The 17,361-nt window shown below is 47.5% G+C and overlaps 1 protein-coding gene across 6 annotated transcripts in view; it reads left to right on the top strand.

Annotated features, from left to right (window-relative positions):
- The first annotated feature begins 703 nt into the window (after positions 1 to 703).
- The window catches only part of TCIRG1 (T cell immune regulator 1, ATPase H+ transporting V0 subunit a3), a 32,041-nt gene continuing 15,383 nt past the window's right edge, over positions 704 to 17,361 (top strand). The window contains exons 1-14 of one of the 6 annotated variants that reach the window (XM_053400041.1): positions 704 to 1,152; positions 4,131 to 4,460; positions 5,042 to 5,163; positions 6,052 to 6,130; positions 9,515 to 9,744; positions 10,631 to 10,728; positions 11,636 to 11,762; positions 11,999 to 12,081; positions 12,930 to 13,023; positions 13,667 to 13,879; positions 15,393 to 15,543; positions 16,126 to 16,265; positions 16,766 to 16,923; positions 17,022 to 17,112. In XM_053400041.1, the coding sequence (XP_053256016.1) occupies positions 5,047 to 5,163; positions 6,052 to 6,130; positions 9,515 to 9,744; positions 10,631 to 10,728; positions 11,636 to 11,762; positions 11,999 to 12,081; positions 12,930 to 13,023; positions 13,667 to 13,879; positions 15,393 to 15,543; positions 16,126 to 16,265; positions 16,766 to 16,923; positions 17,022 to 17,112 (1,581 nt within the window). In that variant the 5' untranslated portion in view covers positions 704 to 1,152; positions 4,131 to 4,460; positions 5,042 to 5,046. Of the gene's footprint in view, positions 1,492 to 1,963; positions 2,079 to 4,130; positions 4,461 to 5,041; positions 5,164 to 6,051; positions 6,131 to 9,514; positions 9,745 to 10,630; positions 10,729 to 11,635; positions 11,763 to 11,998; positions 12,082 to 12,929; positions 13,024 to 13,666; positions 13,880 to 15,392; positions 15,544 to 16,125; positions 16,266 to 16,765; positions 16,924 to 17,021; positions 17,113 to 17,361 lie in introns of those variants that run through there. The other 5 variants (XM_053400051.1, XM_053400070.1, XM_053400031.1 and 2 more) reach the window with 5 other exon arrangements.

Here is a 17,361-nt window from a genome sequence, read left to right as displayed (position 1 = left end):
AAGCTGCTTGAGGGATTTTTCATATTGTTTGGCTGCCTTTTTAATATTTTTATGTTTATATCTCATCTTTCCTTCAAAGATGGTGTATATCATTGTCCCCATTTTATTCCTGCAACAACCCTGTAAGTTAGGTTAGGCTGAGAGTGAGTGACTGGCCCAAGGTCACCCAGTGTGGGGTTTTGAACCCTGGTCTCCTAGGTCCCACACTGGCTGTCAAATCTCTCTCTTGACAGTGCTATTTTTCTAGAAAAAAAGGTGCCAGAACTCACCAGGAACGCCTCTCTTGTTCTCTTATAATGGCAAAGGCCCCACCTGAGAGGTGCTAGAACTGAGTTCTGGCTAGGAAAAAAAGCCCCGTCTTTTGATACTGTGTGGTGTGATGCTAGCCGCTTTGGACTTCCTTTTTAAAGGAAAAGGGGGTTACAAATGCACAATTAAATTCAATGAATAAATAGCTGGCCCTCAAGCGTGCTCTGCATTACACATGCAGCTTCCACTGGTTTGTTGATTTGCTTCTACATAGTTGAATTGAGTGTTGCAGGCAGGGAAGAGCATAAGCCTCCCTCCATGCCACATCCAGGCCCACAGGTGCCCAGTCCAGGCAGGCCACAGATTCCTGCGGTTTTTGCCATTGCTGGTTCTGGTGCTCTGCAGGCTGTCAAGCACATAACCAAATCCTTGCCCTGTCGAGCTGGTGGGCATCCGAGGTGGGTGCCCTTGTCTGGGGGGCCATCAGGCCCTCGTGCACTATCACGTCCTTTGGGGCATCGCTTTGTCTAGCCACAGAAAGCTCTCCGGACATTTTCCTGGGAGTAAGCCCCGCTGAATAAAAGGTGTAGGCTGAACGTGGGATTTACTCCAAGGAGGGGAACAGATCAGCCTCCATTCTGTTGGAGGGGAGGAAAGTGCCTTTCCCTCATCTGCTAGGGAGGCGAAAGGGAACCAGGCCACCGACCTCCTCCATCTCCTCTCTCCCCCTACCCCCACCCCTGGCCTCGCTGGAGCAGCAGGAAGTTCCTCGGAACCGGGTGAGGGGAATCTTCTTGGGGCGGGACAGATTTCGGTCCTTCCTGGGAGGAGGACAAGCGCCTGTTCCGCGCTCTCAGGACCGCGCTCCCAGGCGCCCGCTTGCTTCTTCCGCCGCATCGCGAGGTTGGTACGGCTTCTTGCCGGCTGGCCCCACCCGTGCCCTACTTCCTCCGAGCGGCCTCCGCCCGCCTTCCTCCTCCATGCCGGGCTGCTCTTTCTTCTCGCTGCATCCGCTGCCTCGAAACCAGCCTCAGGTCTCCCCAGGAAAGCAGCTTTCCCCCGTTGCGCCTCCTTCCCCCGCCGGGACTGGTCTCCCACCCCACGCCGCTGCTCTTTGTTCCTGGGAGGGACGGAAGGAGGCGGCGCTCGGTTTAGGGGGCTTCCCGCAGTGGATCAGCCGCAGATCCGGAGGCAGCGGCGCAGTGCGCGCAAGCAGTTGTGGCTGCCGGTGGGGGAGAGTAGGTTATGGTTAGGGGTGAGAGCGTGGATTGGTTGGTGATCTTATGGGGTGGGAGTTGTGGGTTTGCTGGAGAAGGAGGTTGGTGGGTGGTTCGCGGAGGGGATCTCTTGGGCTCCCTCCATCTGCGTTTATTTGAGCCGGGTCGGGGAGCACATCTAGCCGGGCCCCTGTTTTCCTTCCTGGGGTGCGATAGTGTTGGGTTTCCTCATCCACCCACGTGCCTGAGCAAGTCGGGAAAAAAGGTGGTTTCCTTCCGGAAATGCCGTCCTGCTTTGACAATGGCCGCGCTCGTGTGCGGCTGTTCTTTGAGGGTGGCGGTGAGGGTGAAAAGAGCAGCCAACCTCCGCTTTTTGGTGGGCTTCCAAACGCAGTTCTATAGCCGGATTGAGAATCGGGAGAAATCTACAGTGATCTGGTTCTAGGTCTTCTGGGTGGGGATAGTCAACTGCATATACACCATCCCCCACAATCCCAGAATTCATTAGGGGTATGTGCTTTAAATTCCGTATACATATCCCAAACTTTTTCAAACACAGGTTATGGCTACTGTATTCCCCTCGCCCCCACCCCCAAATCCTAGAGATAACAAGTAGGTGTAGTTGTATCTTTTTGTTAGGGTATGTTCTTCTGATGCTGAGGGTCCTCTGTGGAAGTGATGGTGACCTCACAGAACCTCTCTTATTTTTTTACAACTTCCTCACTCAGAATAAAAAATATTAAAGGCAGTGCTTTTTTTCAACCATGAAGTTATTATAGTAAGCGCCACACTTTTAAAGAACCAAAAATGGGGAGGAGGTGCCAGTACTTCGTAACCTTGAGTACCCCCTGAAAAAAACACTGATTAGAGGTATGACCCCTGGTGGAAAAGGTTGCAGCACTTGTTTTACACTTTTCCATGCCCTCTTTTTATTTTTATATGATTCTATGGTTCCCAGAATTGTCACAGAAGAGGGGTTGATTGTTGACCACTCTGAATTGTAGCTCTGTGAGGAAAACAGGCACCTAGCAATTCACAGCACCCTCAACAAATTACAGTTCCCAGGATTGTTTGGGGCTGGCCATGACTGTTTAGAATGGTACTTCTTTAAAGTATCTGTGCTGTGAGCTGTACAATTTGGAGGGGGCACACCTGTACACTTCCATGTTCATCAAATAAAAAACACCATTTTGCTTATATCTTTTGTTCTCTGGGACTAACACAGCACAAAGATGGGAAAAATAATGCATGAATTTGTACTTGCAATCCATAATCAGAAATAAAATGTTCAGGTAGTGGCATAGTCGTCTGGCACTCATGATCCAGAGTTCCTTCATTTTAAGTCTTGTTATGTTGCACAGTGTTTTTTCTGTGTAGTGTGGGAACACAAAGTTCTGAGAGACAGACAGACAGAGGGAGAGAAATGTGCTTCTTAGACACCTCTAGAGACTACACAGGACCTCACAAGGCCTAATACGCAGCAGGGAGTGCCTAGGTCTTCTGTCAGTAAATTAATAGATCCCCTCTGGGACCGGTTTCCTTCCTTTTGGGAGCTCTGAAGAAAGGCAGGGTTCATTGTGTACACATATTCTCTCTTGCCACTGCAGAATTGCAACGGAATAAATTTGCACCTATGACACTTCTTGACCAAAACCTTTAAAGGAATAGAAGACTTGTTCTTAACTAAATATTTCAATCACTAATACAGGGATGGGGAACCTGCGCCCGCCAGATATTGTTGAGGCTCCAACTCCCATCGGCCGCAGCCAGCATGGTCAGTGCTCAGGGATGATGGGAGTTGTAGTTCATAAATATCAGGAGGGCCATAAGTTTTCCATGCCTGTCCTCATATAAGGTGCATCCCCCTTCAGTAACATCCAAACAGTAATCAGCCTGGAGTCAAGGGGATCTTCAAAGTAGCAGATAGGTGCTTGGGGTGAGACTAGGCCTACATGTCTTGGAGGTGATGCTTTGAGGGGATTGCAGGGTAGATAGATAGATAATTTATTACGGTCGGAGACAAGCTTATGGATTGCAGGGTACATGGGTGGGAGCGAGACACTGAAAGCGGTGAGCCGGCAAGTTTCTCAGGGAAAAAATGGGAAGAATAGTGGCTGCACATTTTACCTCATAACTTGGGTTCCATAAATGCTAGCAATTTATTCTTACGGAAAGAGGGAGGGGGAGAGAACTAGGAATCTGGGGATTATGGTTCATGGGGACAGGAGTCCAGAGGACACCCATCGCCCTGGACACCCATGGAAGGGTGGCCTGCTATGAATATGTAGCTTCTGTAGCAAGAAATGGCCTTATGCAGTTTGCTGACCTGGAATACCAGATATTCTATTTAGCCATAGCCTTGCAGTGGTGTCTGTGGTCTAGACACATATTTCTGTATGTACTGTATTTTGACTGTCGGTAAGTCTTCGTAGTTTCTCCAGAGAAGCAGAGAGTTGTGGGAGGTGCCACTCTTCAGCTGTTGCTATTGCCATCTCTTTGCAGGGGAGATTAGCTTTCTCTCAGCAGAAGTGATCCACCACTGAGCTTACTTCTCAGGCACTTCTAACAATATGGAGAAGAGATATTGAGAATGAAGATTTGAGGGGGAAATGCGATTTTTTGACTGACCACCAGATCTTGCCTATTGCTTCTGCTTCTCCTCAGGCCCGGCTAATGACTGCAAGGATCTCTCCCCTGTTTTGTCCAACCTGAGTGCTCTGCCACCTCAGGACATTTTGACCTCTCAGTGAGCAACTTGGGAGTTCTGAGTCAGGCGCCCGTTGTGAAACGGGAGGCCAGGTCTTGCCCTGGAAATTGTGTCGCAATCCCAGAGCTCAGAAAATCCCACGTGAGTCAGCAGAGTCTGGGCGCCAGCTGCAAGCAGTCAGCCCCTCAGAGCTGCAAAAGACACAACTGGAAAGTTGCTGCCTGCGGAGCTCCTGCAGGGTTGGCCCCATCTTCCTGCCATCTTTCCACTTTGTGAAACACCTAGAGGTAAGGGAGAACCCTTTTTGCCAAGTAGACTTAGGGGGCTTTCACTGCTACTGCACCTGAGCTTCATGTAGACTCTTCCTACATTCTTAGTGATGACCTTCTGCAGGTTGTCTGTGCCTTCCTTCCTGAGCCTCTTTTTGCTGGTCTGTTATTTCCCCTCCAATGGGCAACCTGTCCCCTTCACTGTCCCTGAAGGCATCTTCTTTCCTCTGCACAATCCTGTTCCTATTCCCAGTCATCGATTCATTGTAATAGGACACTTGTTGATAAGGGGAGGACATCCCAAATCCCTCTCTGCCTTCTAGGTCCCAGTACAAATGAACGCTAGCTTGTCAAGGGAGGTGATGTGCATGTTAGTTCCCTTTGGGCCTCATCAGCCCTGTTCTCTCCCTTTTAGGACTCAGCTATACAGCTGCAAATAAAACCTTTTAAATGTGTTGTAAAGTACAATATACAAATGTGACACTAGATGGCGAAAGTGAGCTATGCCAAATTCAATGTATTTTTCAAAACTTTTTTTTAAAAAAGCATTTTCACAGCGTTTTAAATATGTGTGTAGATTCCACCTTGGTCTCCTCCAGCAAACATGGGCTCCATGTTCCGCAGCGAAGAGATTTGCCTGGCCCAGCTCTTCTTGCAATCGGCTTCGGCATACAGTTGCGTCAGCGAATTAGGCGAGCAAGGACTTGTGGAATTCCGTGATGTATGTACAAAAGGGTTTGGGGAACCTTTTTCGGGGGGTGGGGACACCAAACAAGCATGTTGTAGCCATTTTCATAGACAAAGGGATTCAAGATTTCCCTGACTTTTACTGCTTATTTATTTACATGATTTATATACTGCTTAAGGTGTTTTGTTTTGTTTTGTAGGGGGGAATCCCTAAGCAGTTTACAGAAAGTATAAAATGAATAAATAAAATACAAATTTTCTTACAAAAAGTATATTTAAAATCCATCCTAAATTCCAATTCCAGTGCCCTTGGTCATTGTGATGATTTTATAGATTGGGATTGTTTTTCCACCATCTAAGTCTCAAAAAATCTTACGACAATGAAAAGACATAATATACAAAATTTTAAAAATAAGTTGAATATCAGAAATTTAAGACAGAAATGTAATGACAGGTCTTTGCTTTTAAGTTCCCTGTCTGAGTGCTTTTTCTTTTCTCCATCGCTTTTCCCATTAAAAAACCCTGCTTTTCACTGCTGAATCAGAACAAATGGCAAATCTGCAGAAAATCCAAATTGCCGTTCATTCCAATTCCGTATTAAAGAGTGTTGTTTTCTTGGGGTAAGCAGTGGGGCGGGGGGGGGGGGAGTGCTCAGACACGGACCAGGAATGCCTAGAAAGTGCAGGGCAAAAGGTAAGTGTGGATGAGCCCTAATAAAATGGTCAGGGAAACCTGGAGAAGATGGTAGAATTGGGGTGAGATAGAGAAATGGATGTTTTATACCTCGGGATAGGGTCTTGATGCCATGCAAGCCTTAAGAACGGGTCAGCAAGCAATGGAAAATTGGGCTGCCTGGTTTGCAGTGTTATCTGCACAATCTTTGGTGGGCTCTTCACGAGTAATGTGCTTCTTTTCTTTCCAGCTGAACCCCCATGTCAGCGCCTTCCAGCGACGTTTTGTGGGAGAGATTCGGCGGTGTGAAGATATGGAGAAATCCTTCAGTGAGTGGCACTCCTGTAGTGGGAGGGGGGGCTATCGTCTGCTGGGTGGCTTGGATGATGACCTTGCCATCAGGTCGGTGACACAAATCTTCTGAAGACGCGCCCAGGCCAGCCATGTTGCCACAAAACTGCCTGACACACTGCCAAGAGCAGTCAAAAGACAGGGCCAAGTTTCTGGGCATTGAAATTGCATTAGGAAATCATGAGACTTTTGCAAACAATGCAACATTTTAGATGTAATTTCTGGTTTCTGGCTGAGGATAGTTGCACTTCCCCTCTCGGCCTGTTTTTACTGTCCTTGTTCAAACTGAAGCATCTGTAAAAATGGAGAAGGGGTTAGTCAGTTGGTGCATTGGCCATCTGTGATAGCTGGCTGCTATAATTTGCACTTCCTGCTCTCCACCTGCCTGTTGTGACTTCCTGTTTCTTCTTCCTCTATCATAAGTCTGTAGCATTTGAGGGTGGTTTGCATATTCCATATTTTTCTTTTCTAATGTCCTCCGCTGATTAAGATCTCATTTAACATGTTTGACTTTTTTCGGCACTCAGAACGTTTTGGGAAAGCACCAAGGGCATTTTGAAAAGCACATCATGTTACTATTACAGTGGTACCCCAGGTTAAGTACTTAATTCGTTCCGGAGGTCCGTACTTAACCTGAAACTGTTCTTAACCTGAAGCACCACTTTAGCTAATGGGGCCTCCTGCTGCTGCTGCACCGCCGGAGCACGATTTCTGTTCTCAACCTGAAGCACAGTTCTTAACTTGAAGCACTATTTCTGGGTTAGCTGAGTATGTAACCTGAAGCGTATTTAACCTGAAGCGTATGTAACCCGAGGTACCACTGTACATGGAACAAACGTATCTCAAAAAGTTTTTCTAGTAGTCAAAAGTCGTTAATGTGAAATATTTGATTTGGGGGAAATCCAGTAAAACACATTTGCTGCTGCTACTAATATTAAGCATGTGTATGGTGCTTTCAAGAGTTTAAAAGTCCTCATGTGTATTGTTTGCTGGGTTACCTTCCCTAGTCAGCCATATTTCCTGGGAGATAATGGGGGCTGCATCTCTCTCTCTCTCTCTCTCTCTCTCTCTCTCTCTCTCTCACACACACACACACACACACACACACAATTGCAAATTGTGCAATTTGCGGGGGGGGGTTGTTTGTACCAAAGGGGAAAATTTCCCCAGTGCAAATGGGAACCACTTGGACCCAATCCAGATTGGAAGTCTGGCACGGGGGGGGGGGGCTTTATTCCTTTGCAGCCCACTGTAGTCTCAATCCAGATTGGGGGCTGCACAAGTGCAGTCTGCATTACCAAAAAAGGATTAATTTGTCTGAACAGCTCTTTTTGGGTGATGCAAATTGCCAGTGTGCCTCTCTCCATTTTGGTTCAGCGCTGAAGCAAGGGGTAAAGAATTAAAGCCTCCTTATTCCCATGCAGCAGGATCCTGATTCTTACCAGGCTGTACTGGCTGGGGAAGAAGAGTAGCTAGCACAGAAGTTGAGGAAGGAGCAGGGTGGGGACTAATAGTAAAGGCCCCCTTTACTATTGGATGATGGTGATGAATGATTAAATTTCTATCCTGTCCTTCTTCCCAGCAGAGCTCCGAGCAGCAAACATCAAAATGTTTAAACATTGCAATTTATACCAACAATACAATGTTTGTAATTTTAGGAAGCAACCCACTTTTGTAAAATAAGCCTTTTCCCCAGTGGATCAAAGCAGAGGAAACCTTTTTTTTCTTACTTTAGGAAAAATATGCCTGCTTACATCCCTGGCTACAGTGTACTCTGCAAATTCACAGTGCTGTTTATGATTTAGATGCTCTGGTCACCACCTATTGTGCCTCCTGGATTCAGTTGCAGCAAACGAAAATTATAGTGGTTATTTCTGACATCCTGTGCTCAGCTTAGAAGAGCCAAAGGCCCACTTCTTTCTGGAAGTGGAAGCTCTCGCAATTTCATAACAATGTAATTCTCGTAATTGCAGAAGCTAGCGTATTTAGGAAATTCCTGACTTTCACAAGCCTGTCTAAAGCCTGAGAATTACTTAAGTATTTGGCTGAATCAAGCCAAAGGCCCATCTGCTCCAGCATCTTGCTCTTACAGGGGCCAATGAGACGTAAATGGGAAGCACACAAGCAGGAGGACATGAGTGAAACAGCACTCTCCTCGCTTGTCCTCCCTAGCAAATGCTGTTCAGAGCATTGTGCCTCTGGCACTGAACAGAGCCGTCGTGACTAGTAGACATTCTTGAACCCACAATCTTGAGATTCATGCTTTACCAACGGAGCTATTTCGCTATCCTCTGAAAAATCTTTCAAAGCTATCTTTTAGAGCTATACAAGTTGGTGACCTTGGGAGTAGCAAATTCCAAAGTTTAAATATATGCTGTGTGATGCATCTTTGGCAAGCTTGTACAACATCCAGCCAAATTCAGCTATACCAGGGTTAGCAACCTTTTGGGGCCAGTGGGCCCATTTTGAGAAAGTGCCGCGATCTCCTGTCCCAAAATGGGTGCTATAAGGACACGGCATAACACAAAATGGCTGCTGCATCTGAAAGAGCAGGAAAAGGCGACAGCATCACAAAATGGTGTCAGTGTGCCTCTTCTCATCAGCCCCCCATCAATGGGGGGAAAGGCATCTGCACCAGCCCCTTTCAGTTGCAGAGAAACAGTCCTTGCACCTCTCCTGTGTGCAGAACAGATGGGAGGGTGAGTGTCCAATCCTGGCATCTAATAAAATTTGGGCATGCTTAAGAGATTTCTGTTTAACGTAGGAGAGGTTGAGTAGGAGAGGTTGAGTATAGGTAGAACCAACTGTGTCCCATGTTCTGGATCTTTTTATTTATAAATCTTTTTTGTTGAGTTTTACATTACTAATTTAAATTCAAAAATTAAACATCATCATCATTTACGATTCCCTGAATCCTTTGACTCCCCTCCACCCTTCCATGGTTACCATTTTCAATCTTTTTCCCACAGCTTCACATATTTTCTCTATTTTTCTAAAATAGTACAGTTTTACCTTAGCTTTTCATACATTACAAGCGTTACTTGGATCATGCCAGAGTTTTTGGTTGTTTACAGTGTTCTCTTAGGTATATTGTAAAGTTCCCCCATTCCTTCTTAAAGTTCCTCTCTTCCTGGTTTCTGATTTTCGTGGTCAATTTCGCCATTTTGGCATAGTCCATCATCTTCATCAGCCATTTGTCTCTGGTTGGGACTTTATCTTCTTCCCAGCTCCCATGTTATGGATCTTTGAGGTAGTGTTTACTCATTGCAAACTCTTGCAGCTGAATGTTTTTTGGACCTTGGGAGCAGAGGACAGTCCCAGGTTCTGCTCTTCCTCCTCATGTCTCTAATCTCCCTCTCCAGCTTTCTTAGCACAGCAAGTGTGGAAGGCAGGCCTGACACTGACACCCCCTGAGGAGAACCTGCCGGCCCCTCTGGCTCGGGATGCCCTGCAGATCCAGGAGCAGTCTGAGCGGCTGGCGCAGGAGCTGAGGGAGGTGAGCCACAACCGCGAGAAGCTGGTTGGTCGGCTGCAGGAGCTGCGGGAGCACATTCAGGTGCTGCAGGAGGGACAGCGTTTCACTGGCCAACTGGTAAGTGAGTTCCGCCCCTTCCGCTTCCTGCTCCATCAAGACTCTCTGCTGCACTTGGAGGAGAAAGGGATGCAACTGCAGCTGATTGGCTGAAAGTTAGATTAGGCTTGCTGAAATTGTACATTGCTTCCCATAGTGGTGGTGGTGGTGGGGAGAAACTTAAAGCAATTTGCAGCAAGAATGAAATACAATAACGGAAAGGAGATCCTTGAGACAATATGGAATAAAAATATGCTAAAAAGAAAATAATTCATTTCCCCCCCAAAAAAAGGGTGTCACGTTTCACAGCGACGACTACTACTACTACTACTACTACTAATAATAATAGGCATAGAGTATCAAGCCCGCTGGTGATTTTCTTCTTTGCTGTTCTCCTAATGCTTTAAAACTCCTTGAACATTATTTGACAATATCTGAGTGGCCTGTTGCTCAAAAAACCCCCCACAAACTGACCTGTCAGTGCCTGGCACTCTCTACTCCCTCCCTCCCTCGGCTCTGTCACTTGAAGCAGTTTTCTCCTAGCCAGATTCTGGTAGAGCAAATGAGCTTGACTGAAGAGAAAAACTACTTTACATGGTGGAGCACAACCTGGTTAGGAGGGGAGAGCCTCGCCTCGCCTGCATGTTTTAAACTCTTTGTTAAAAAATCACCTTGACTCCTCTACTCATGACTTTTTTTTTTTTTATGTGAACGAGCAAATACAGGAAGAACAACTCTGGCTGTCCCTGTTGCATTTAACTTGACCCTGGGTTTTATTACTGGAGCCTATCAAATTTAAGAATATTACGTTGTTGAACACTGAAGGTGGTCCTGGGACATCTGAGAGGGAGCTCACGAGTCCTGGGATGGTAGCAGGCCTTTCTCTCACAGGCTGTTTTCCCATCAGCAGGTGCCGTTAGCATCACCAGCTCGCCCACGAGCCTTCTCTGACAGAGAACCTCTGCTTGACCCATCCATGGCACAGCGACTTGACCTCAAAGTAAAGTGAGTTGTGAGGGGGCGGGCGGGTCATTCAGGTTGACAGGGTAACCCTTCTGTATGAGAGATGAAGCTTGTCAAGTAAACCAAAGCCATTGTTCCTGAAGTGAGAGCTGATGTAGCCTAATGGTTAAGAACATGAGGCAGGGCATCCTCAGTTCAATTTAAAAAAATAAAAATGTCAGTGTCACAAACTGTATGTGGCCTTGCATAAGCCACTATTTAACTACTAATAATGATCCCAATATTACTAATACTTGGATAATGTTCAGTAATAGCCACAGTATTATTAATAATTGTGTAATAGTCAATAATGATAATCGCAGTGGGCAGTTCTGCTAGGGAAAGCACTTCAGGAATTTCCCATACCTGTCCTCTCACTCAGTGCCCCCTAAATCTGCTCCTGAAGGTTGAGGGAAAACCCACAACAGCTTTAGGAGGCAAACAGGGCGTGTGCAAGGAGAGGAGAAGGGGGAGGTGTTCCATTGCACAGCCCAAAGTGCCTTGCGCTAGCAAAACTGTTCAGTTGGACACCGTCCAGTATTAAAAGTAACCAAAATCCAGAATGAAATTTTTGTCAGCAGGGAGTAAAACAGCATGGAGAGTATGACAAGACTTTCAGAAGGGCATTCTGTAACTGGAGTGCCACCACTGAGAAGGCCCTTTCCTCAGGTGATGGGGGCATCTGAAGAAGGTCATCTGAAATTGACCTTGGTTACCTAAGGTGAATGCTCATCTAGCTTCTAGGGTTGTTACAGGGATTACTATAATAATGTTTATGAGGCACTTGGTAGACTACAAATTCAGTATCTAGATGCTAAGGGCTTGTTATGTTGCCGCAGGGCACTGTGTGCTCAGCCTCATGTGTGCAGTTTCAGTGTGCATTTTGTATGCTCTCCCCTTTGCTCTCAAGCTTTATCGCAGGCGTGATCCACCCATGGCGAGTGAATGTGTTTGAACGGCTGCTGTGGCGCGCATGCCGTGGCTACCTTGTGGCCAACTTCACCGAGATGCCGGAGCCCATGGAAAACCCAGCCACGGTGAGACAAAATGAAGAAAACAGGTGGGTGGTAAGATGGCTGCCTGTGAGGGGTGGCAGGCAATGTAGAGGGGTCTGTGGGGGGTGAGATTCAAGGCCTGAGTTTGGGTGGAGCAGGGTGTGGCACAGCTTGGGAGGCTGCTAGTACACTCTGTCATGTGGCTTAGGCCCGAATGGTCCTTCTCCTGCTCCTCTCAAGTGCAGAGGTTTCTGAGCAACCTGTCCCTTCATGTGTAGGGCGAGAGCGTCACCTGGGTCATCTTTCTCATCTCCTTCTGGGGGGAACAGATTGGGCAGAAAATCCGCAAGATTGCTGACTGGTGAGTGCTGTGCATGTTCCCTCCTATGTTTATTGATGCTGAATAGCACCCCTCATCCGCCTGCCTTGGTCTCCTTCTGCTCGCTGTTTATAATTTTCCTGCCCTGGTGCCATAACATCCCAAAGGTCCAACAAATCACAGGCCCTGCAATGTTTCCCCCGTTTGACACATGACATGTCTTTTTACCTCCTCAAGAGGCCTGCACACACATGCCCTCCAAATCAATTCCTGTGATATGTGCCTTGCATTTAAATTTATTTATTTGGTTTTTCAGATTAAGATTTTACAGTCACATATCCAACATACAACATAAAAACAAGATTCCAATGAATCTCTTGGACTTCCCTCCTCCCCTTTGTGGGTCCTATTGTTAATCATTTCTTCCTGCATCTTTTATAATAATCCAAATCTTTTATCTCTCCATTGTGTCCAAAATTCACCATTAAACTACAAGTGATATTCCAATCCTACTAACAATTTTAACTGTTTACAATGGTCTTTAAGATAAGTTATAAATTTCCCTCTGTGCCTTGTTCCAGTGGTGTCTGACAGACCATGAGGCTGAGGAGAAAGTCAGACACAGACTATATTCCTTATGCCCTAAGAGCTCTGCCTATCTTCACACACTGGCCAAGCTACCTATCATCTTTTCTTTTCTTTTGAAATATTTTTTATTTGATTTTACAATGCAAAATTATAAAAAAAGAAATTCAAATATATATCCATATGCCCACCATCTTTCAACAAATTGCTCCCTCTGCTCTTCTGTGTTGCCTCCTGCCACCTCCACCCACCAGTATGTGTGCATGTGCCTGTGTGTATTCACTCTGTGTTGTGTCCCTCCAAAGCTTTCACTGCCACCTGTACCCTTACGCCGACAAGGAGGCGGAGCGCTTGGAGACACTGTATAAACTGCGCACTCAGATTGAAGATCTGACCACGGTAAGGTGATAAGGGCTGCTTAGGGCAGTACACAGGGCGGGCTTGAAATCTGGGAAATGCTGTCAGAGAGCTTTGGAGAGGATCCATGGTTTCCAGTTCTGGGGCAGGAAAGGAAATTGCATGGGTGCAGTGGTGAGAGTATACCACTGCAGATGATTAATTTCTTTTCCAGATTTTAAATAGGGGAGGGGGGTTGGTGTTTATTAATTGGTTTGCAACCGTTGTTGTCATTGTATTTGCTATTTTCTTTGTACAAAAAGAAGTGTCTCACTGTGACTTAGCAGCAAAATATGAAGAGGTGAAATGATTAAAAAAACCCAAAATGACATACAATTCCTCCTACCCCAGATCCTAATTTCTCTGGGCGGGAAAGGCCAGTATATTGGTGCAAGTGCTCCTCCCCACAATGGTTTTCTCCACTGCATTCATGCAGAGTGTCACATTTCAAAGCTGCAACCACACTCTGTACTTCCTGTGGCCCCGTGTGCAGCCACCTTTCCAGACTAGTAGCTCTAAGCAGCACTTTCCATTGCTCAACTGATTCCTTAAAAAATGAAGTACTTTCCCTCCTAAATCCCCCTTTTTGCTCCAAGTCTTCCACCATCTCCCTCAGTTCTGCTTCACACTCCTTATGAGAAAACAGGTCTTGGGCCAGACGGAGCAATACCTGGACCAGCTGCTGCAGAAGGTGCTCTTGGAACTGCCTGCTTGGCAAGTGCGGATACAGAAGATGAAGGCCATCTACTTCATCCTCAACCAGTGCAGCTTCAACATCACCGACAAGTGCCTCATCGGGGAAGTCTGGTGCCCCGTCCGCGACCTTCCTGCTGTGCAGCAGGCTCTGCGTGAGGGATCGGTACGTGCCGCAGAATATCGGCTCCCTTCTGCTTCTCCTTAGATGTACCTTCCATTTCATGTCCCCCTCCCCCTTCTTTTTGTACACCTACCTGTTTGCACAAGTAAAGAGCAAAATATTTTGAGTCAGGGATTGATACATGTGCTTTGTCCTCCCCACTCCCCGTGGGTTGGGCCAAAGGAAGGTAAATAGGGCTCCCAGCAAGGCAAGGGCCAAGAGATTTTGCTGCCTGATGCCTGATGCGAAGGACAAGATGGTACTCTCTCCTCATTCCATATACAAAAGTCCACCTTGCTGGCAGGTTGACTCGTCCTTCAACACTGGTTTGAAGAGTTTGGATTTGATATCCCGCTTTATCACTAACCTAAGGAGTCTCAAAGCGGCTAACAATCTCCTTTCCCTTTCTCCCCCACAACAAACACTCTGTGAGGTGAATGGGGCTGAGAGACTTCAGAGAAGTGTGACTGGCCCAAGGTCACCCAGCAGCTGCATGTGGAGGAGCGGAGACGCGAATCTGGTTCCCCAGATTACGAGTCCAATACTCTGAACCACTACACCACAGTGTCCTCCACTGCGCCTGAGGGCAGCAGGCTAGCTTAGGGAGCACAGGACCAGAGTAGCTTCTGGGGCTCTGTGGGAACAGTAGGGTGGAGCTGCCATTGCTCTCTTGCTCCCTAGGATTTTATGCCTGAGGCTGCTACCTTGGCTTGCCTAATGGTAGGGCCGGCTCTGGGCAATACAGTCGTACCTTGGAAGCCGAACGCCTTGGCACTCGTATGTTTTGGCTCCTGAACGCCACAAACGCGGAAGTGAATGTTCCGGTTTGCAAATGTTCTTTGGAACCCAAACATCTGGCACGGTTTCTGATTGGCTGCAGGAGCTTCCTGCAGCCAATCAGAAGCCACATCTTGGTTTCTGAACGTTTTGGTAGTCAAAAGGACTTCCAGAACGGATTCCATTTGACTTCCGAGGTACAACTGTACATTGGTAATACAGTGGTGCCCCGCAAGACGAATGCCTCACAAGACGAAAAACCCGCTAGACGAAAGGGTTTTCCGTTTTTCGATGCGCTTCGCAAGACGAATTTCCCTATGGGCTTGCTTCGCAAGACGAAAACGTCTTGCGAGTCTTGCGATTTTTTTCGCTCCCCCCCCCTTTTTCTAAGCCGCTAAGCCGCTAAGCCTTTAATAGCCGCTAAACCGCTAATAGCACTAATCCGCTAAGCCGCTAATAGGGTTGCTTCGCAAGACGAAAAAACCGCTAGACGAAGAGACTCACGGAATGGATTATTTTCGTCTTGCGAGGCACCACTGTATACTGAGACAAATTTAGGATAAGGCAATGTTCTTCTCCCTCCCCCTCCCCTCCCCCTCTCTCTCCCTTTCCCCCCACCCCACTAGCTAGGACCACACCCAGCTGCATGAATGCCTCTGTCCTTTTTTAGAGCTCCTGGGCAAACCAATGTACTTGATGCTCCTGAACTGCCCAGTTTGACCCTCTCTTCCCCTTACAGCACCGCAGCGGTTCTGGGGTGGAGTGCTTTGTTCATCAGATTCCCTGCACTGAGAGCCCCCCAACCCTCATTCGCACCAACAAGTTCACTGCCGGCTTCCAGAGCATTGTTGACGCCTACGGGGTATCCAGCTATCAGGAGGTGAACCCAGGTGAGCAGATTTGCCACATCCTGCTTTTGACCTTGCAAGGGGCATGCACAGTTGCTCAACGGAACATCCTCTTTTCAGCGAAAGAGGGAGGGCACCAGGGCATTGCGCACTGACCTTTGAGAGATTGCTCCCAATAAAGGAAGGCTGTGTGTTTTCTGGGCTTTCTGGCTATGGGGCAGAGAGAAGGAGGAGGAAAACTAGAATGGGTCTTGTCTTCACAGTTGGCCAGGAGTGGAGAGTCCCCCCCCCCATGCCACTGAACTACAGTTCCTATCAACCCTGACCAGTGGCCATGCTGGCTGGGACTGGTGGGAGTTGGAGTCCAACAACATCTTGAGTTGCACAGGTTCGTCGCCCCTGCTGTAAGTTAAGCAGAGCAGGACGAGAGTGGATTATATATATACTTATATCCTACTTGATTAGTATCGTTAGATTAGATGCTTTGCAGTTCAAAGAAAGGAGAGGTTTTTGATTTGGGGCTAGGTTCGGTGAAATGGCAGTTGATTCCGTGGTTTTTTTGTGGGGGCTGCAAACGGGGGTGTTTGCCTGGACTTCCTATCTGACGCTAGGCCTGCTTTGCAGCTCCCTATACCATCATCACCTTCCCTTTCCTCTTCGCTGTCATGTTTGGGGATGTTGGCCATGGGCTGCTGATGTTCCTCTTTGCCCTTTGGATGGTGCTGGCTGAGAACCGCCCCAGCATGAAGAAGGTGCAGAATGAGGTGAGCCCCAGATTGCGGAAGAGGCAGCGGGTGGGAGGGGATATGCTTTGGGTGGATGGAAAAGGATCACATGCTTTCCGCAATACACCTCGGGATATGTTTTTATTTTATTTAGTACCGTTATCTCCCACTTCTTCTCCAAGGAGCTGAGAGCAGCATGTATGGTTCTCCCCAGTCCTGTTTCTCTAGAAAAAGAGGTGCCGGAACTCACCATGAACACCTCCCGTGTTCTCTTATAATGGCAATGGCACCTACCTGAGAGGTGCTGGAACTGAGTTCTGACTGGGAAAAAAGCCCTGGTTCTCCTTCGCCCCTATTTTACCCTTGCAAGCAACCCTGTGAGGTAGGCTTAGAGATAGTGACAGGCCCAAGGTCACCCAATGAGATTCATGACCAGGTGGGGTTTTGAACCTGGGTCTAATCCAGGTTCTGATCAGTCACACTAACCACACCAGAGATTTACCATCTTGCCAAACATACCCTTGTCTTCCTGCCCCCAGATCTGGCAGATGTTCTTTGAGGGCCGCTACCTCATCCTCCTGATGGGCGCCTTCTCTATCTACACTGGCTTCATCTACAACGAGTGCTTCAGCAAGGCCACCAACATCTTCCCCTCTGCCTGGAGCATCGCTACCATGGCCAACCAATCGAATTGGAGGTACTGACTAGCCCATGACCCAAAGCAATGCTGGCGGCCTCTTCTTTCATGACGGCTGCATCATTCTCATGTGCTGAAGCAATTCCTTCTCCTTACAGCGAGGACTTTTTAGCTGGAAACCCTGTTCTTGCTCTGAACCCCAATGTCACGGGAGTTTTCAAAGGTCCCTACCCTTTTGGGATTGATCCGGTAAGTATTGCAAGAGCACACAAGAACTGTTTCTCAGCTTTCCCCAGGCTGGTGCCCTTCATGGGTTGCAGCGCCCATGAGGGCACCAGATTATGCGGGGCTGCTTTAACTGATTTAACAGTGCGGGTCCCTGGTAATTGCTGTTTGATGTGTGAAGGTCAGATAAGGGTGTTCTGTGGGCTGTTAGGGGAGGGGCAGTATCTCTTTGGGGGACACATCAAGTAGTTTATCCACCATTGGTCCCCACCC

This window comes from Podarcis raffonei, chromosome 1, assembly GCF_027172205.1.
Source record: "Podarcis raffonei isolate rPodRaf1 chromosome 1, rPodRaf1.pri, whole genome shotgun sequence".
In the NCBI taxonomy this organism is placed as follows: Eukaryota; Metazoa; Chordata; class Lepidosauria; order Squamata; family Lacertidae; genus Podarcis; species Podarcis raffonei.
Note: the sequence above shows the minus strand (reverse complement) of the source record. Positions and strands in the feature narration are given on the sequence as shown.